A 22,564-nucleotide genomic window follows, 5' to 3' on the forward strand; every position below is an offset into this window, starting at 1 on the left:
TTCCCGACCAGTGTTCGGTCTATACTGCAGAGCTTTACGCTGTTCTCCGGGCTGTCCACTACATCCGCCGCCATCAGCGGATACAGTATGTTATCTGCTCTGATTCTCTCAGCTCTCTCCTCAGTCTCCAAGCTCTTTACCCTGTGCACCCTCTGGTCCACCGGATTCAGGACTGTCTGCGCTTGCTCCACCTGGGGGGCGTCTCGGTGGCGTTCCTCTGGCTCCCGGGACACGTTGGTATCTGCGAAAATGAGGCGGCTGATATTGCAGCCAAGGCTGCAGTCTCTCTTCCTCGGCCAGCTATTCCATCAATTCCCGTCGCCGATCTACGGCGCGTTTTATGTCGTCGTGTTGTTCATTTATGGCACGTGCACTGGTCGACACTTCCCCAAAATAAATTGCGGGACGTGAAAACTCTTCCTTGTACTTGGACCTCTTCCTCCCGAACGCGTCGTCGGGAGGAGGTAATTTTAACTAGACTCCGGATAGGGCACTGTCTTTTTAGCCATAGACATCTTTTAAGCGGCGATCCTCCCCCACTCTGTCCCCACTGCTCTCAGTTGTGGACGGTAAGACACCTTTTAATTGAGTGCCCTTATTTTACTCCGTTACGCGCCCGTCTACAGCTGTCGCCTGATATATCGTCAATTTTAGCAGATGACACGCGATCGGCCGATCGCGTTCTAGAGTTCATTCGTGCCAGTGAAATGTCGTCAGTCATTTGAAGTTTTTTTTGGGACAACCAACCCCCCTTCTGTAGTGAATTTTTAAGCCTTCCTTCTGCTTTTAGTTTCTCCAATTTTATGACTTTCGTTCCCATTGCTGCTAGTTTCCGTTTTCGTTTTTTTACTGTTTCCTAAGTCATAGACCGGGCGCTAATGACCTTAGCAGTTTTGCGCCCTACAACCATAAAAAAAAAAAAAAAAAGACACTCTCCTAAAATGTTTATGTAGGTTAAGAACAACAGAGTACCTGTAACATTTGTTTGCAGAACTCCAGATACCATTTCAGTATCACTAGATGAGTTCCCATCAGTTGCTACCAGCTGTGACCTTCCTGATAAGAAGTCATGAATCCAGTCACCCAACCGAGACGGTACCCCATAAGCACACAATTTGTTTAGAAGCCGCTTCTGAGGAATTGTGCCAAAAGACCTCTGGAAACCTAGAAATATGGAATCACTTTGAGATGCCTTTTTGATAGTACTTGTTACTTCATGTGAATAAAGAACCAGTTGTGTTACACAACAATGATATTATCTGAATTCATGCTGTTTGTATCAGTGTATCATTTTCTTCGTGGTATTTCATAATGTAGCAAAAGTGACTGTTGCTGTGCACACTGAACCTACATCATATACAGGGTGACAATTATTGGACTGTATAAAAAAAATTAGTTACAAACTATGGTGTGCACATGCTTCATTCAACGTGTAAACACCATTACAGATGTTCGGATTTAGATTATGACATGTTTGATATGCCTGCCATCGTCGGTGATGATGTGGCACAGATGAATAGCAAAATTCTGCATGACCTGCTGAAATGACAGAACATCAATGCTGTTGATGACCTCTTGAATGGCATTTTCAGCTCAGCAATGGTTTTGGGGTTGTTGTTGTACACCTTTTCTTTAATATAGCCCCACAAAAAGGAGGTCCGGAGAACATGGCGGCCAATTGAGGCCCATGCCAATGACCTCTGGGTACCCCAGAGCCAGAATGCAGTCCCAAAGTGTTCCTCCAGGACAACAAACACTCTTCTGCTTCGCTGGCGCATCTGTCCTTTATATTTGTATCCATCCACATCTTATAGTCTACAATTGGTTCAGTTGCATTAATTGTACACATTGCCAAACTTTTACCCGCTGCTGTCATTTCGGTAGGTGTTTTTGATTGTTGTCATTGTAGTTGGCCCACTGCCCTCGCTGTGCTGCCTGGCATACTTGTCACACAGCACTTGTCATGCACTGCACTTCTTGAAATGTCTACTTTCAACAGAAATAAGAAATTGTAATGTGCAAAAATTTATTGCCTAATTGTTATTCAAAAGTCCAGGTTTGTCATAATTATGTGGAGCAGTCTGCATTATTAATGTTGTTTATGCTGCTAGGCATATTGTGTACTTGTGTATGATGTCGTACACAACGATAAGGAGAGGTGGGCTACAGAGTGGTGCGGCAACTATCGTTGTAAGAAAGCTGGACAGGAGCAGAAATAATGAATGAACAAGTTAATACAGAAAATAGGAGAGTTACTTAACTTACTTGTCTCCAAACATACAGAGACTCATTACAAATATTGCAGCAAGAAACAAAGTCCAGCTATGCATGTCAGCATGGTTGAGGTTTTCTTCATTACAGCACAAACTGTGGTGTCTGAGCCGCAACTAGATGGCGTCCATGTAGCACCACATGGCGATGTGGCTCTGAGTGTAAGTCGGCTGTGCAGTTGCTACTGGCCATCCTATGTTGCTGTGTCAGAGGGTGCCTGTAGTACAGAGCTGCTGGAGGTGTGGCTCAGCAGATGCGCCCCATTGGATCCGCCAGATTCTGCGCAACCACTATCTACATCAGACGGAAACTTGTCATTTCGTTACCAACCGTGATAGCCGTGGTTGGTATTGATATGTGATACCGTACTTGGGCTTATATCCTCTAGAATATCTGAAGCATACAACAGCTTAATAGATCATATGATGATCAATTATGAAAATATTGTCATAGCAGGTATTGTAAACACACAAATCTCTGATCATTTAGGTCCAGGATGTAACAACAATATTATAAAATGGATAGATTGCTACTCAGCAGCCAGACAGTTGTCATGTGTGTGTTAGTTCTGCTTGTGTGAATGTATGTGTGTTTTCTACGTTTTCGTCATGCTGTCTAAGACACATTGTCTCCTCTGTATGGTGAGTAGCCATCTATCATTTTCATAATATTGTTCTTTAGCACAGATGTCAGTGATAGAATGTGACACTGAGTTTAAACAAAACAAAACATATTTACATTAGTGAATATACACTGTGTTGACAAGACGTTCTTTGAGAAAAGAATCCTGGGAATTGGTATATGGATGTGATGGGACTAATAACAAATGGAAGGTGGTTTCAAAACTTGAAGCTTGGCACATTGATAGTACTATGCTATTAAAGTAAATAACTGTCAATAAATTGTCAATAAAAATATTTCCAAACCAAACATGTAGCACTAGATGATAAAATGAAAAGGCAGAATGAGAGAAAGGAGAACATGTATAGATTGCACAGATCGACGAACTTCAGTCACTGTAAAACACCTACAAGCTGTGTAAATACGAATATTGCAAGGAAGTCTGGAGACTAACAATAGAAAGTATTACATAATAGAGACGAAGTTCTGGCCATGTTTCAAAGTTTTGCTGGTTGGTAGTGAATAAAATTGGGAAAAATACTATGAAAACAATAATTAACAGTAAATGATGATAATGTTTCTGACCCCACTATAGTCAGCACTATATCTAACAATTGTGTTACAGATACCATGACAACTGATATGTAAAACAAGACAGGCCCTAGAAATATGAGGGCGGAAATGAACTGAAGTGTTGCAGATTACCTTCATTTACCATCAAAGGCACTCTGCAGCTAAGCAACAACCTCAGAAAATAAAAAAATTACAGTTTGGGATGAATGTTCTTCTTTCCTGTTGAAGAAATACAAATTAGAATTAACCAAGCCAGTGGGAGATCTAATAAAAATGTGCATGAAGATGGAATGTCACCACAGGGTTGAAACTGACTGTAGTCAAGAAAAAGGGGAAAGGGAGCAAGACCAGAACTGCAAACCAGTTGCCATAACAACTACTATTACCAAAGAAATAGAAAAAATTATGCTGAATAGTATATTTTTAGATCTTTGAGAAATTTTCAGTGAAGTTTGGCATGATGCCTTCTTAAAACTTGTAAACACTTGTGTCAGTGGAAAGCTGTTGCTTTAATAGAATGTACTAAAGAGAGTAGTTCCATTACTTTATCCTGAAGCATTAAAAACTGAACATTTGTGTATCCCTTTCTACTGTGGGGTCAAAGCTGTCACATCACTATAAAAAACTGTCCAGGTGCGAGTAGGACTTGCGCACTGAAGGTTCCGTACAAATTTAATTATGTATAAAGACAGTTCATCCATTCCAGGAATCAAGAACTCTACAATTTTGGCATGTTGTTGATGTTGCTACTGGCAAGATATCAGTCCCAGGGATTTTCAAAGACTTCTGAAAATCTTTTAACATTGTTTGAAGTTGGATAACAAATGAAAAAAGAAATATTTGTTTGTGTGATATAATCACAAATTAACAACTTTCTGATTTTTTCCCCCTTTTACTTGTAGTGTGAAACCTTACTTCTTGCCATATTTTGTGATTCTACATCAATGGGAAGTACACTATAGGTTTCAACGAGTGTGTTTGCGAGTTCAAAATGTTACATAAATGGCCATATTTTGGGGTTACATTGACTCAGATACTTCGATGTTTTACACAGCCAAGGGACCATAGACCTTATTATGTGACAAATTTCAACTTGATACATCTTCTGGTTCCTGAGAAAAGGGTTTTTAACAGTCAGATAGACAGAAAACAAAGTGGTCCTATAAGGATTCTGTTTTTTACCGATTGAGGTAGGGAATCCTAAAAAGAGCTTTAGTATTACAGAAGATAGAGGTATGAGTTAATACAAAGAGAAAGCCAAGAAGATCATGTAAAATCTAATAGTCTTAATATATGGACTACTTATTGATGAATATGTTACAAATATGATAAAATCTTCTCGGATTGACAGCTGAGTCAATGCGTTGTTCTCCAGCAATGTTTCAGCAAGTTTCTTACTTGCCATCTTCAGGTGAAGAGTCGGGTTCGCGTCTCACCCGGGTCTTTATAGCTGCTGGACCACAGGCTTCTCTGCATCCTTAGCACTGGTCGGACCAATCAGGTGTGAATCAGTGGGTGGTGGTGGGGAGGGGGTTGATGTGAGTGGCGAGTGGCGGGTCCTGGCATCTCGTCTCGGTGTGGCTGTTTATTCCATCAGCCACCACTGTCCTGTCTCCATCAGTGCGCTCTCATCATTTTCTTGCTAATGTTGTGTCCCACACAGTGCTGAGTTGGAAGCCACTATCCCAGTTGCCTAGTTATCGTTGACTTGTATCTCAACTGCCTCTTTAATAACAAGAGTCCCAGAATCCATTCACTCTACACAGCATCTTGGTTTATTCAAAATGAAAAGTCTGTTATTCACTAAGGCTGTGCTCCGCTACTGCAGATTTTTCCTTTCCTCTAAGGTGAATGCTTCTCATGTGCTCAGAGAGGCATTGTGGATGCGATGCTGCATCTGTCCAGTATATTCTTTTCCACATCCACAAGAAATGTTGTAGACACCCAGTGTTCTTAGACCCAAGTTGTCCTTCATTGAGTCCAGCACATTCCTGATTTTTACTGGAGGACGGAAGATGGTTTTGATCTTGTTCTCCTCCAGTATCCTGGCAGTCTTTGCAGTGGGTGGCCCTGCACATGGGAGGAATGCTAGGCCCTTGTTGTCCTCTTCTTCCTGGAGGTCCTCCTTCTTCTTCTTCTTGCTCATCTTGAGAGCACGTCTAATCTGTATTTCAGTGTAGCCATTCTTCTGGAAGGTTTTCTTCAGGTGCTGCATCCCAATAGGTAGGCTGTCCTTGTCCCATATGTCAAGCACTCTGCAAATAATGGTAGTGAGCACGGATTTCCATTGCACAGGAAATATATTTTATGCTGTTGGCATCAAAACAGATGAGGTACCTTAAGATTGTGGTCTACACCTTTTTAAGAACTCAGGAGGTTTTTGTCCAGATGTACCCAACAGACAAGGTGCTTTGGAGCAAACAAGATGCACTCTTCCTCCTGCAAAGATATGGCAAGATGATGTGAAAGCTGGCATGAGGGACTAAGGTAAATAAATGAACTGACAGAAGGGCAAAAGAAGGTTGTACGGAAAAAACAGTAGCAACATGTAAAGTTTACTATTATTATTAGTGTATGAAATGTTTTCTTTCTGTCAGATACAGTGTATCAGTGCTCTTTTGCACTCAGTGCATATTTGTGCTCACTGCTGCCAGTCTTTTGTTTTTTATTAATTCTATTACACAGAAATGAAATACTGGACTCTACATCACTAATGCTAGAAGTTATATGTATGTATACTTGGGATATGAGACTGCCATCATCATTATTCGAAACTTATATCATGATTTCTAGACTATAACCGAAGATATTTATGTATATCTTCTGTTATAGTCTAGAAATAAATAGTCAACAGCAGCTTAAAGTGAGATTAATCCTATAATACAGTGTTATTTCCAGATTGAAAAATTAACTGTTTGTCATTTCAGGATAAAACCTTTGTGGCATGGTTTGTATTGGCAGCTAATGGTGCGGCGATATCAAGAGCCTGCAGTTGGTGACTAATCACACTTCTCCCACTAATTATTTTGAAATTTCATCCATGCCAACCATTACCTGTACAATTGAGTGTGCATTGCACCACTCAAAGGAAATTCATTTAACTTAAAGAGTAGATAGGTATTCCTTACAGCTTTATTATGTTGATGGCTAGTAACATAACGCAATAAGATAAATAATTTACAATTTTTTACCAGTTGCACTTTGGAATTTGTATCAGCTCATGCAAATGAAGAAGATAAGATTGCTGTCCTCATATATACAGACCTAGTGGAAATGAAGTAAGACTAATGTGATGCAGATGTATCTTGAAGCTGGCATGATTGTAGCTCAGGTACACACTATAGACAGAGAGAGACAGGTGTTTTTTCATAATGGTTTCTGTTTTGACTGGTAATGGATTTCAGTGACGATTAGAAAAGTCCCTTGACACGTGAGATCCAGAAGTGTCTCTTAACAGGGTGTATATGCCCTGAGACAATGGGGAAATCTGGTAATTTTTCATTGTTTTACTTTCCAATTAAATTTTTGTAGTTTTGACTGGTAAGAAATGATACTCTAATAACTTTCCTTTGGCCCACTACTGTAGAATAATACTGCAGCAAGAAAACATAAATGAGAGAATGACACCAAAATAAAATTTTAGTTGCAAAGAAAATGCACCATTTACAACAAAACTCACAATCATTTGCCGAGAGTGAAATGTGTACAAGGCTTTATGATGAAGACTATGCAAGGCTTCACAACAAGAAACTGCTTTTGATGAGCATGACATCACAACTATTTACATTTATAACAAGTCGTGGGAAAATATTGAGATTGTCATTTGAGAAGCATTACTTGGAAAGTAAATTTCCTTTTACGCATGATGAATTATGCTACGTTTGAGAATGTGCAATTAATTTCTCAAGTCATGGAGTGTTTGAATTTCATTCAAAACTTTCAGGACCAGCTGCTTAGAAAAATTTTGGGCCCAGAAGACCAGCCATTTATGCTAACTTATCGGCCTATTTGCGTGTCATATATCTTGAAGAGTAACACTAAAAAAGAAAAAAAACTAATTTCAAGGTTAGTTTTTCATATCTATTTTAGTTCTTTCATAGATTATAGATTATGCAATAACAATGGCAACAAATATAATTATCTTTTAAAAAAAGAGCAAGGTGAATTCTTGAGCAATTTAACACATAATTGACTTTTGCACAGAAAAGTCAAAGTGCTCATCAGAACATTTATTCTGACAGGTAATCCACAAAATGTTCAGTGCACAGCAGTGAAATTTCTTGTTTTGTTTTGTTAGGACCCTTCTTTCTTCCAAATACGTCTTCATTCTCTCGCTTCTACTGTTTCTTTCTTCTTCTGTTAAGACAACTTTGATTTTGGTGTCCGGCCACCTGTGACCATCCACAAAGCCTTTATACTTCTCCCTGTCCTGTACTACATCTACATCTACATCCACACTCCGCAAGCCACCTGACCGTGTGTGGCAGAGGGTACCTTGACTACCTCTATCGATTCTCCCTTCTATTCCAGTCTTGTATTGTTCGTGGAAAGGAGGATTGTCGGTATGCCTCTGTGTGGGCTCTACTCTCTATGATTTTATCCTCATGGTCTCTTCGCGAGATATACGTAGGAGGGAGCAATATACTGCTTGACTCTTCGGTGAAGGTATGTTCTCGAAACTTCAACAAAAGCCCATACCAAGCTACTGAGCGTCTCTCCTGCAGAGTCTTCCACTGGAGTTTATCTGTCATCTCCGTAACACTTTCGCGATTACTAAATGATCCTGTAACGAAGTGGGCTGGTCTCTGTTGGATCTTCTCTATCTCTTCTATCAACCCTATCTGGTACAGATCCCACACTGCTGAGCAGTATTCAAGCAGCGGGCGAACAAGCGTACTGTAACCTACTTCCTTTGTTTTCGGATTGCATTTCCTTAGGATTCTTCCAATGAATCTCAGTCTGGCATCTGCTTTACTGACGATCAACTTTATATGATCATTCCATTTTAAATCACTCCTAATGCGTACTCCCAGATAATGTATGGCATTAACTGCTTCCAGTTGCTGACCTGCTATATTGTAGCTAAATGATAAGGGATCTTTCTTTCTATGTATTCGCTGCACATTACACTTGTCTGCATTGAGATTCAATTGCCATTCCCTGCACCATGCGTCAATTCGCTGCAGATCCTCCTGCATTTCAGTACAATTTTCCATTGTTACAACCTCTCGATATACCACACCATCATCCGCAAAAAGCCTCAGTGAACTACTGCCTGCAAATTCCTTTCTTTTATTCCTACAGCCTTCCAGTCATCTCTGACTTCCTTCACCCAGTTGTTTCCTGTATGACATGTTGCATTCCATATCTTCTTAGTCGACCTCTTCTCATCCATCCTCATCCAACAATTTATTACCTTCTCTTCCGTATCTCGCATGATATGGGTTCAATATTTTCATACAGTTCCTGTTGTGTTCTGTGTATCCAGATATCCCCATGTTTTTTGGTGCCCCATATCTCTCTCAAAATTTTCTGCTCCTCCTCCTTCAACTGAATACAAGCTCTCTTGCCAAGTGTGATTGTTTCTGAATCATAAAGAGCAGTATTTCTTACAGTTGCTGTGTAATGTTGCAATTTGGCATTTCGTGACAGATTTTTCTTGCCATATGTTGTTTTCACTGCATACCGAAGTTTCTGCAAAAGCTGTGTCCTGTCTACTGTGCTACTGCTGCTCTGTATGCCACCAGTTATCTTCTCCTCCAAATAACAAAAACTGTTGGCTTTCACGGCCACTTGGCCACCTATCTTCCAATTAGACTGAGTGTTCAATGTCTTGGTCTTCTTATAAGCAATCTTCAGTCTGACCTTTTCTGCTGGTTTGGCTAGATTTTTTAGTGTTGTCTTTGCTTCTTCTTCTGTCTCATTTAAGAGTGCCATGTCAACTGCAAATGCCAGGCAGTCCACTGTTGCATTATGTTTGACCTTGTACCCTATTTGCACACCTTTATTCTTCATGTTACTATTTAGTTGTCTCCACTGTCTCACTACTTCATCCAAAACCAGCTTAAATAAAATGGGTGACAGCCCATCCCCTTGCCAGACTCCTGTTTTTATTTCGAAGCTGTCTGACAGCGTTCTGCGATACCTGATCCTGGCAGTAGTGTTGCTTAATGTTTCCTTTATTATTGCATGTGTTGTAGCATCCAGTCCTCTGTCTTCTAACACATCCAACAGAATACTTATGTCAACTGAATTGTAGGCCTTTTGGAAGTCAACAAATGTCACTATTATCTTTTTTTTCCTTTCCTGTGTCTGTGTTTTCTATTATCCTTTTTATTCCAAATATCTGTTCTGTACAATTCCTCCCTTTTTTAAAGCGACACTTGTGCTCTTCTATTGTCAGCCTCAGTTGTTCTTCACCTCTGTTGAGCAAGATTCTTGACAAAACCTTGTACCCTAAGTTTAAGAGAGAGATGCCCCTGTAGTTATCCAGCACTTTCTTGTCCCCATTCTTGTGCAGTGGTATTATAATGGCTTCTTTCCAGTCTATGGATATTTTCTTATTTCTCCAGATATTCATTATTATGTTGTACACACTTCTTTCTACTTCAGGCCAACCCCACTTGATCTCTTCAGCACAGAATTGCCTCTGCTACTTCTGCCCTGGTGGGTGCATTGTCTAGACTATCCTGACTTTTGTGCCTAGAGCGTAGGTGTGTCCACTTTACTGTTAGTGCTTCTGCATTCAGCAAATCCCTAAAATACCTAGCCGTTTACTCGCACACCTCTTTATCGCCAATTTTTATTTTGCCAGCTTGTCCTATTACGAGGGGTTCTTTTGCCTCGAAGCCTTTAATTGTGCTCTTCATTTCTCTGAAAAAGATTCATGATTTGTTTCTTGAAGGCTGTGTTTGCTTCTTTAGGTTTCTCATTCCATCTGCTTCTCTTGGTCTAGTACCTCCCGCCGCAGAAGTCGAACATGTGCCAGAACAAATTGACGTGGCCAGCCCATAGAGGGCTCCGCATCCGCGGCGGCTCTTCCGCGCAGCGGCTCTCGCGCAGCAAGGGCGCCACCGCTACACCACGTGCAGACCGCGGCCAATAGCCGCTCCCTCCGGTTTCGTATATAGGGACCCGCTCTGCCCTAGTCCAGTCAGTCTGGTACTCGCTCTGGATTGCATCTCTATCTCGGCGATACGGCGTTCTCGTCATTGCTCGTTGTTGACATTTGCCTGGCTCTGTTTCCGAGTGGATTTACTGTTGGTGTTTTAGTGTTGTGCTTTCTACAAGCCTCCGTTGTTTATCTCTTCCTTGTTGTGTCGGTCATAGTTGGTCATTGTCGGTTGTTGTTGGTCTGTCGTCCGACTCGTCCTTATGTTTACCCAGTGGTGCGTGCTCCACCGTCGGCGGCTTCCCCGCCTGGCGGCTCTGATCCGCAGCCCAAGGCGTTCCCGCGGTTGGTTGTGGTTACCACACTTGGCAATTCTGATTGTTTTGCTAGCAATTTTTCTCGCATTCTGGAAGTTTGACAAGTCTTCTTGCTTTTACAGGATTGCCATGTCACCCATGCTTTCCTCATGGTCTCGACTGCATTGTCACAGTCATCTGTGCACCACTCGTGCTTCCTTTTCTTGTTGTTAGTAGCAAGTTGCACTTCCTCTTCTTCCATCAGATCTCTCACTCTTTTCCAATCACTCTAAACTACCATTCTCTTTGCATACTCTGCTCTGTGTTTTTTCAGAAGATATAGGTTGATTCTGTGAGTGTTTATGTTCCTATATTTCTTTGATCTGTCAGGTGTCCATCTGCATTTTATTTCAACAAGATAGTGATCTGATTCCATCCTGCTATTTCTCCTCACTTTCATGTTCATAATCTGTGATTCTTGTCACAGATTGCTACATGGTGTAGCTGTTTTTCCCCAGTCCTTTTTGCAGGGCTGACCCACGTTGTTTTCTTGCTTGCCTTAGCTTTGTAATGAGTGGTCACTATTCTCATCTTGTATCACCTCCACATGTCCACTAATCTCTTGCCATTCTTGTTTGTTCTCGTGTGGGCTGGATAATCTCCCACAGGACCTCTAAACTTCCTTTCTGTGCCTATTTGCGCATTAAAATCTCCTAGCAAAATAGTGACACCTCTTTTGTCCACATATGTCACTACCTTATCCAAAGTGGAGCAAAAATGTTCAGTTCCTGCTTTGTCTTTTTTGTTTTTATCATTTGTTGGTGCATGTGCATTTACTATCGTATAGGTTTTGTTTCCTATTTTTACTGTCAGATATGACAACCGCTCATTTATGCCCTTCCATGCAGTGATACTATCCAGGTATCTACGATCTACTACAAAGGCTGTGCCAAACATAGAAGATTGCTTTGGCTCCCCAACACCGGGTTTCCCTATCACAATTACGTATCCCTATGATTCCGTCATGCTTTTGTCCCTGAATCTTGTTTCCTATAGTGCCAGTATGCCAATCCCACGTTCTCTCATACTGTCAAGAACTTGTTTTTGCTTGCCCACCTTCATCATTGTCTGTATGTTTATGATTCCCATTTTAAAAATCTGTTTCGGTCTGATATTGTGTCCGTGATTTAGATTGGATTTTGAGGTACTGGTAGGATCAGAGTTTTGTTTCGCATATGATGCAGGCTCACCAGAATCCGGTAGCTGCTTGCGTTGACCTCGGTCAACAAGGTATTAGCCCTCTGGGGTATATTTGTAATTATCACATTGGGATTTGCCAAATCTTCTTTTGAAAAGACTGGCCATCTTCTTCTGCACCTCAAGCCGTTGCCCTTTCCATGCTACAATTCTGATTGAGAATGATAAGGAAAAAGGGATAGCCTTAGGATAGGTTGTTTTGGGACACACTTTGTCTGGCTCCTTCCCTTTGGCCTGTCCGGCCTGGGTAACCAATCTGGTAGCTAAGCTACTGCCGGCATAGCCCTCCAGATCCAGAGCACACATACCTCTTTGCCCACACTGGCAGCATGGGCATAGCCCTCCTCAGGGGACACCACCTTAATGTAGCAGTGAAATTTATAATTGTGCTTGTCAGAAATATTCAGCTGCTGCAATTTAAGCTGTGCTCTTAGGATCCTGCCTAACCACACCCCTGGGGGGGGGGGGATTATTTTGATGACCAGCATTATAGCTGAAAGCTTAGCTTGTCATGTAGCTATACTGAATGCATATTAATTTAAACCATTAACTTTTCCTTGTATGTTCGCACTACTGAACTGTGATTTTACTATTGGCTGACTACATCCAAGTCCTATGATCTTAATATCTGCTGCCACTGGCTGGCAAACCACATAACATAAGCTATGATTGGCTGACAAAAGTGCATCGCAATCTTGATTTCAGTACTTTGAAAGTTACCATGCTGTAATTAGTGGAATAAATATTTATACCAAACATGCAGTGCACATGTTGCTGCATATCAAAGATCTTTCCAAAATGCGTTGTTTTTTGCTGTGTTTCAGTCCATAAAGTCCCAAGAAGTTCTATGCCAGTATATAATACCTTTACCAATCAAAGGATTTGTAAGTTTTAAAGCTCCAATGGAAAGCATATTGTTGCTTAACCTGGAAAAAGTGTGTTTTCACATAGGAAATCCGAGAAATATCTGATAATTTTTTAATGTTGTCCACACATACACCCTGCATGACAGCACCAATAAATGAGCTCTGTCAGATTTCAAACACTAAAGGGCATGAACCTGTAAGAAGCTAGGAAGGTGTTCAGTGATGAAGCTGATTTAGCAGATCCTAAAGCTTTCAGCATTCACACTTAAAGGAGCGAACAAGCCTTTCCACCATTCCATATGAGGATAGATGGAAAGGGGGTGTGGTAAGATCAATAATATCATTAACAACGTTAGAGGTGTAAGACCATTTGAAATTGGCTATAGTAAATTGGAGGACTGTTGTTGATTACCAGTGTATGGGTTGCACCCTCTATGGAGTCAGAAATGGTCCCGGCCGTTCTGCGTATTGCACTGCGTACCAGGCATACTTGATCGAATTTGTAAAGTGTGGCGAAGAAAACTGGTAATGCACAAATGACTGGAGCTTAAGAATACTGTTCCAGTGATAAACTGAAATGAGAGAGAGGTATCAGAAATTATGTTGTCTGATAATTTCCCAGGAAATGGTTTCCACTGTCAAAAAAATTCTGTATCAAGCCGTTGAATTGCACTAGTAGGTCCAGGGGGAATCCACATTTCATCTACAGATTTTTCATCATTCTCCACAAAAACAGAGGCTTTGTTATGTTCAGACCATGAATCCAACAAAAGCAATGAATTAGTTTCTGCAGCTGGTAGGAATACATTTCGAACGAAATGTTGAAAATTATTCTTTCCCATTTTTCCAGATTTAGATATGTCGATTACAAGACTTTTGCAACTATACAGACCATTTTTTTATTTTTGGTCCTAATTTGCCTTGCGGTTCTTGACAGCAGATACGCAGCTGCTGAAACAGTAAACCACTCATACTTATCACTGGCATTATTGTATATGAATGTGTCATAGCATTCATTGATTGGGCAACAGACTCCATCCTTTTTTCACCCCGAAATGATAAAAGTGTGTTATGCACACATTTCTTTCGCGAAACCTGACTGATCAGTGTTATAAACAGCATTTGCGAGGATAACAGTAAGTTTCATCTTTACGTCAGCTATGAATTTCTCTATCGCATTGTCTATCACTAGCAGCTGCTCTACACGTTTACATGACGTAAACATGGTAATTTTCCCACTTCCTATTCTGTACGATTTCTTGAACCTGCGTAGTCAGGTTGACAAAGCCTGGAAATTAGCAATGTTCATGTCAGATGCAGTTCGGAGGGCCCAGTCTTGTAGATCTCCTTCGGTAATGGTGCATAGCCTCTCACGGGCAGTTCTATATCTTTCGAACAGTTTTGCACTCAGATGGTTTTGGGTTTCTATTTGGCACATATTTCTTACTTGTAATTCACTCTACCGTTTTTACAGTCCACGCTCCAATTTTACAAAACAAAAACACCTTTGCACACTGCGTAACTTCAAGCACTTTTTCCCTCCTTCATTTAACCAGTATTTCACTGACTTTTCTTTGTCGCTGACAGCTGTTGCAGTACATGTTTGTTTTTAGGCTTGGAAGGTATTCTTCTTCAGTACTGTTACTGACACAACTGACATCTGCCGAACCACAATTCATGGAATAATCACAGTTATTTCCTATTTCTTTTAACGTATCCACAATTTCAAATGATCGATATCATTCGAATGAATGTTAGGGAAATCAACTATCAAATGACATATGTATGTCCTCAGGAGAAGTAGGTGATTTCAGCTAGAAGCCACGTTCTTCATACTTCATCATTGCTAAATTGAGAATGTTAATTGGATTCCACATTACTGTGAAACTGGAAGAAGAAAGGTACTATTAGCCTTATGAAAGCATAATAAATATTAATTCAGCTTTATCTGTATTGTCTATAGTTAACAATACTGCAAAAAGCAACTGATAATTTGTAATGGATGTTACTTGAGTGGCTAATTCAAGAGAATAGTAACTATGTACTTCAGTGTCATAAAAACTATCAACAAACGGTAACCTGAAACATCCTTTACAAATGTACCGCCGACCTTGGCTGTGTGTGTGCCTAGTTGTGCATGCGCAGTTGCTGCAGCACGATTAGGGGTGTACATTTTTACTGCCGCTTGGCATGCTATGAATTTGTCAAGTTTCAGCAATTTTTTTAAATACTTGCAGTGCCTCTTAGCAGCTAAAATTTTGACAGTGCATTTCTTTCTTTGTGTTCTTCCTGTGTAAAAAAAATTCAGGGTAGGTTTCAAAATGTCTTATTGGACCATTCCCTTGTGAAAGAACCACTCTGATCCCATGTAGGCCGATATCTGTGGCCAACACCAATGACAAGTGGGTCTGGTAAACTGTTAATCACAATTCTGACTAATGGTTGGAGGGTAGATTTTAATTTCTGATAAACACAATTGCACTCTTCTGACCATTGAAAAGTTACTCCTTTTTTCTGAGACTGTTCAGTAGTGAGGCTACCAAAGCTGAATGGGTGATAAATTATCCATAGTAGTTCAATTTTTCTAGAAAAAACTGAATATCATTAATGGATATGGGCACAGACATATTTTGAATAGCCTCTACATATTCTGTGATGGATCAAGGGCCCTCTCCACTGAGAATATAACCTAAATATATGTCTGAAGACTGAAAGAAAGTGCATCTGGGAAAGTTACATTTAAGCCCTTTATGTACTAGGGCCACAAAATCCAGGTGGAAATTCTGCAAATGCTCATCTGTTATACAACCATTCACCAGAATATCTACAAGGTAATTTACACAATCTAGCTGTTGTTGCTGGCTTAGTTGTTGCAGCTGAAGCTAGAGTTGGATAACAGCTAGTGAAGCAGACCACCACTGGGCACCGTTTCATCTATCTGCATGTCTGGCAAGGTTACTAAATATAGCATAACCCATCTAAAGGACATAATTGAGCTACAGTCGCAGCTTTTGTCAAGTCATACAGTGGTACAAAATGGTGAGCGTTGGCTGGACATAAAACATTGTGGTGGTTGTGGACCTTATTAAAACTAAAACATTCTTGCATTTTGACATTTGCTTCACCCTACTGTAGCTCAAACATTCTCACTTTTTTACATTTATTTCACCATGGTTTCTTTCTCTCTCTCTCTCTCTCTCTCTCTCTCTCTCTCTCCCTCTCCCTCCCTCCCTCCCTCCCTCTTCCTCCAACATTCTTCATTTGTTTTTCTATTTCCTTCATCTTGTGTGGCTGTAACTACAGAAAGCATACACACTGGTTCTCTTTTTGTCAATAAGTTGGCTATAATACTGTATAAGCAATATGTTTTTGAACACGTCATGGTCATTCATTATTGACATGTAACTAAAGAATAAGTGTAGTAAGAGCTCTCATCTAATAAAACTTTTGACAATATTCTGTCTTTTCAGTGATCTGTGGAAACTAATTCGTGATTTTCCCATTAAGTTCCAAAGCATGGATGAAATGAAAATAATAGATTTGGGTGTCCTGGCAAATAAGGTTTTAAATTGTTCGCAGAGATGGAGTCTAGAAAGACTTGTGAGATATGTGGTGAGTGTGACTGATGCACATATGTATTTGACACTATATTATGTGTGTTTCTGACATGATACTGTTTATTGCATTAAAATGGATGTTTGATCTTACAGCTTCGCAAAAATTTGGACAAAAATGATGCTGTAAGAAAGAGCAATTGGCAGCTTGAGTTGCTGTCGGAAGAGCAAAAGCACTATGCTGCTGCAGATGCTTTGGTAAATACACACAGGATGTCTTATTAAGAACACAGCTTTTAAGAGCATAATCATGTGCAAATTTAGTGATGTAATTAAGTAATTTACATTTTGTTGCTGTATATGCTACTTGTGATTATGTATGAAATATGTTACTCAAATTCCCTCCATGACTCTGCAGGCACACTTCCCTTCTTTTGATGAAATTTTCCATACTTTTAGTGTACTTACACCGCTAGTTCTGAAATTGCACTCATTGTAGCTGCAGAGCAACGAATCAGCTTCATGTGTTGTGCACAGCATCTATTAGTCTTTAATGTACGTATAATATTGTCATGTTATAATCACACTAAAGTCCAAATCTGAATGCAAGGTCATCAATGAAATACGACACGTAGTAGTGAATGCACGTTTATTACAAACACCAAAGTACAACCAGAACATAATTTCACACCTGCATGGAGCATGCAGCTATTTATACAAACATTGAATTTTACAGAATACACAAACACTACAAACATAAGATATTTCAAGAACGTTCCAGAAATGACAAATATTTTTAAAAAAATGCTGGTTGTTAGGTTTAAACTGGCAATCTGTAGCATGTTATTTAGTGATAATTGCATGATTGCTCCCTCTCCTGAAGAAACTGTAACCCTTTGTTTCAGAAGTTATCATTGGAACTGACTACGGCACCCTGGATCTAGATCTCGCCAGTGTTTCTCTGTGTAGGGGTGCCTGCAGATATTGATGTTGCAGTCATGTTGTTACATTCTCTTAACTATGATGAGTATCAAAGGTTGCCCTGTAAGATGCCCAACTGTCAGTGGGTCTTCAGTCTCCTTGAACCTCCCATCATCGATCTACTCCTCTGGACCACAGTAGGGGTTCATACAGAGGAGGACATGGATGATGTGTCCGTGGCTTTTTATTCTTGATGATGGTCACAATCCTAGACTTCACATTTGATGTCTGACAGTTGATAAAAGATATGACACGGCCCAAAGTAGCACCTCAGTAACATTTCCAATAGCCCTCTTTTCTGCACAAGCAAAAAAATCCATGCCTAGTCTCTCAAGCTATACTTCAGTGCCCGGCACTTGACATTATAGTCCTCTCAGTCTTTCACAGTTCATATGTGAGCCAACTGCCTTGCTTCTTCAGTTATGTTGATGGTATGTTGAACATAGTCATCCTGAATATCATCTGGTTGTCTGTTCAACACAAGGCATATATTGAATGCTTCACTGCCAAATTCTTATTTAAAGCATTTGGTGAGGCCATTCGTTTGTGGATGGAAGGCAGTTGTCATCCTGTGTTTAATGTCACAATATGAAACTACCTCCGATACTAGTCATGAATGGATGTCAAAATTTCCTCTACAAGGAACTTTGCGATTTCTGGAGCTTCAGCAGTCGGTACCTCTTTGGTGGCAGCATGATGCATGATGTTGTCAGTGCAGACTGTTATCCATCAGTTCCCTTTTGTCAACTTTAGAAACCTCCCTAAGAGATGTTGACTTTTTTATTATTATTCTTTTTATTCAAATATTCTGTGTAGCTTTTTCCCCCCCCCCCCCCCCTTAAGCAGCTTAATGCTTAGTTATTACTAAGATATTCAAAATTATGTTAAAATACTGTGTGCTACATCCATGCCATTTCATGTGCAACATTTGCTCTGTTCTTTTATATAGATCACAAACTACAAGAAAATAGCAAATAAATAAATAAAAACTCTCCCGAAGAGGTTGATTCCAATTTAGGCACAGTTGGTACCAGATGCCATGAGGGTAACTGCGGCATGCGCTTTCATTGTTGGCAGTATTTACAGTGGCTCACATTGTGTCTAAAGGATTGGTAGAGACCTGCATCTGACTCTGCTTAGAGTTTTCACAAATCCTAGGTGACCACATTTTGGAGCATCGTGGAAAAACTTCAGGGTAGCTAGCTGTAGATGAGCTGGGGTGACGAGCAACCATTTCCGCCTCATTGGTTCATAGTTTCTCATATTCAATGTTTCATGTATTAATTGGAATTCTTTGATCAGTTCCTTTTTCAAGGCTTCAGAGGTTTCCAGCAACGCTGGATCTTCCCTCTGTTCAGCACCAGTGTCATTTAATGCAGTAACGACTGAGATTTCATTCACAGTGCTGTGTTCTGCCAAAGGATTCCTCAAAAGACATTCAGCGTCCTTGTGTTTGCATCCATTTTTGTATATCACTCTGATGACATACTCGTGAAGCCTCATCAGTCATCTTGCCAGTCGATCTGTTGGACAGACAGCTTGTTAGTTGTCATACCCATGCATAAAGCAGCACACTGGTGGCAGCTTAGTTGATAGGTAACATGGCTGTTTTCACAAGTGGCCTTGCCCTTGATGGGGTAGGAGATTCTAAATTATTTCAGTAATCTACATGAGAAAATCAAATTTACAGTGGAACAAGAGCAAAATAAAAGCATCAGCTTTCTGGACCTAAATATTACGCGACATAACAAAACATGCTCATTCAAAATTCGTAGGAAAAACACAATGACTGACACCACAATCCTTGCAACCTTCATGTCACCCAAATATCCATAAAGAGGCAGCATAGAGGTCAGTGCTACATAGGGCAACTAAAATACCATTGAACCAAGAAAACATGCAACAAGAAATAAACACAGTGAAAAAGATCCCAGTTGCCAATGAGTACAATGCTTCCATGGTTGACACAATCCTAGACAAAGTGAAGAAAGACCCAGGTACAAAATGCACCACAGAAGAAAAAGAGAAAAACATATGTATATCTAGTATCCCATACATTGGCAATGTATAACAGAAGATTGCAAATATTTTCAAAAATCACAAAGTAAAAATTGGGTTTTCTACATCTAATAGACTACAACAAAAACTAATACACAGTATAAAGTGTAACATGATCCACACTCAGACTCTGGAATATACAAGGTCACATGCCAGGAATGCTCCATGTTCAACCTAGGTCAAACGGGCCGAAATTTCAACACCAGGTACACAGAGAACATAGAAGCCTACACACACAATAGACACACTACATCAACCATAGACATGTACAGAATACAGGACACCCATTTGGAAAAATAGAGCAAAATGTCAAAGTACTCCACCGATTAAATAAAGGACATAAAATGGATTTGCTAGAAGAACTGGAGATATATTCATATTACAGAAAATATGAAAATAAAATATTAAACGAAAAACTTGAAAGTGAATTTCTTCAGATGTTTCGATAGTATACTTTTTGAAAAGAGGTAACACATAAAAATAAACACAATTGTAAAATAGACATAAGTAAATTATGATCCAAATTGTTAAGGTAAATAACCTCTGTACAAAAGTGTAGAATAGTCTGTGGAAGACCTATAATGTCATCTCTGTTGACTACTTGTAGGAACATCTGTGTAACTGTTTTGTTTATGTAAAATATTTTTGATGTTTAAAAGTGTGCAATAAGTTGTGTGTGATGTTTAGTGTGTGTGAGAGACTGCACAAATGGACCATAAAGAAACTGTAAGTACAAATTCTTCTAAATTTCACCACTAACTTCACAAAAAGATAAACAACCAAATAAAATGGCGTGTTTTCTTACATATTGCAGTAAAGTCACTGAAATGAAGCAGAATCTCACGCATCGACAACATCACATAGGAGTGACATAACAAACACAAAAAACACACTTGAAAATGGGAATCATTTCCCGAAACGGGTCATGCGAAAAATAAAAGAAAGAAAACTGACTGGTAGCAGATGAGTTATTTATAAACTAACCTATTAATGACTTGTGTTTTGTCTATTTATGTACATTCAGCTACATTATATAGACAGCCTGTAACCATTCCTTATGCTAAGTGTTAATCCTCTGTGTGTGTTCCAGCATTTGACAACAAAATTTCAATAATTTATACTGCTTTTTAAAATTGTGTCCAACCTGATTATAACATTGCGGGAAAGATTTTGCTAGTTATTCTTGGTCAAAGATGAGGTCCAGAGACCTAAACTTGTAAATTTGGTGATAATAGAGCATATTTGCTTTAAAGCCACACTCTGAAACCCATAGTTTCTCTCTCTCTCTCTCTCTCTCTCTCTCTCTCTCACACACACACACATACACACACACACACACACACACTATACACATATCTGTGTGTGTGTGTGTGTCAGTTCTTTTGTACAACTCCTGTACTCACTGTAGGTACACATATAAACTAACTACTACCATCAAAAAACTAAATGAAATTTCTTCCTTTGTCATAAAATATTGTATTGTTAAGTAATGTATTGTATATATTTCTTTACTGTTTCAGGCATCTTTTGTGCTTTTTCATGAACTTACTTCAAAGAAGAAAGTGAAATGTGAAATTTAATGTCAATTTTATGGATCTTTCAAGTAACTACAAAATTTTGTATCTTCTATTGTTACTTAAGATGTATGAATGCAGTTTTATGATTTTGTCTCTAAGACTTTTTCTTCACTTTCAAAATCATTGTTAACAAAACTTAACATTGTGTCATTTTACATGCAGAGAAATTTGTCACAACTTATCAAATAGTATGGTGAGCAGTATGAGTACACTACAAACTTTTCGTGTGGTAACTGTGTTAAATAACTTCTAGTTATGAAGAAAAGCGCATTTTTTGTAAAAAAAGTTTAACAGAGGTGAAAAAAGAAAAATATCCTTTTGACATTATTGTAACCGCGTCTTTCACAGTCGATTAAAATCCAGTCGGCATATTGATAAGGTGGCAAATAATTCAGTTCAGCCAAATTTATACTTAGAAGTATTTCTGATTGCTTTGAATTTTACCACATTTAGCGTATTTGTGGTATTTGCTGGCTTACAAGATAATTTTCTGAGACAATATGGCTGACCGATAAAATATTTATTCTGCAGAAATGATAATGTTAATGTTGTTTAGGCCATAATCAGCTATCTTGCCAGAGACTGCTTCAAGTATCTTGAAATTCTTGTGCCTGCATGTCAATAAATTTACTCTTTCATGTTATTTGTAGATTAAAAAGGTCAGTTTTGAGCAACTTGTAAGATATAATATGCTTGATGACTGTGTTGTAAATATAACTTACTCATACACTTTTCACCCTTGTCTAGAGAACAGTGGAGATCAGTGTGCAAATTTTTTGTCTAGTAGTCATTAAATTAAAAATACATTATCATATTAGCTCCTTGAAAAATTATTTGTATATTTCACTTATAAGTTTGTGAATACCAATTGGTAATGTAGAAAATTATAATAAGTGTAAATAAGGCTCAATTCAGGGCATAACAACTATTATCCTTCATTGATTACTAGTATATTGTCAGGTTTGTAGTACTGTTGTCAGGTTTGTAGTACTGAGGGTACTGAATTATGTAAGAGGAAAATCAAAAGTAACAATATTATGAAAAGGAAAGTTGCTACTCACCATTTAGTGGAGATGCTGAGTTGCAGATAGGCACAACAAAAAGACTGTCACAAGTAAGCTTTAAGCTGACATGATGTTTGTCATGTCATAACTGTACATTGAGCAAGCAGTAAAGGAAACAAAAGAATAATTTGGAGTAGGTATTAAAATCCATGGAGAAGAAACAAAAACTTTGAGGTTCACCGATGACACTGTAATTCTGTCAGAGACAGCAAAGGACTTGGAATAGCAGTTGAACGGAATGGACAGTGTATTGAAAGGAGGATATAAGATGAACATCAACAAAAGCAAACGAGGATAATGGAATGTAGTCGAATTAAGTCGGGTGATGCTGAGGG

The 22,564-nt window shown here is 39.3% G+C and overlaps 1 protein-coding gene across 1 annotated transcript in view; it reads left to right on the plus strand.

Moving 5' to 3' along the window:
• Positions 1–21,979, plus strand: part of LOC126162697 (Werner Syndrome-like exonuclease) — a 54,053-nt gene extending 32,074 nt beyond the window's left edge. The window contains exons 5-7 of the mRNA XM_049919350.1: positions 16,466–16,607; positions 16,706–16,807; positions 21,109–21,979. Coding sequence (XP_049775307.1) covers positions 16,466–16,607; positions 16,706–16,807; positions 21,109–21,168 — 304 coding nt within the window. The 3' untranslated portion in view covers positions 21,169–21,979. The remainder of the gene's footprint in view (positions 1–16,465; positions 16,608–16,705; positions 16,808–21,108) is intronic.
• Positions 21,980–22,564: the final 585 nt, after the last annotated feature.

This window comes from Schistocerca cancellata, chromosome 2, assembly GCF_023864275.1.
Source record: "Schistocerca cancellata isolate TAMUIC-IGC-003103 chromosome 2, iqSchCanc2.1, whole genome shotgun sequence".
NCBI lineage: Eukaryota > Metazoa > Arthropoda > Insecta > Orthoptera > Acrididae > Schistocerca > Schistocerca cancellata.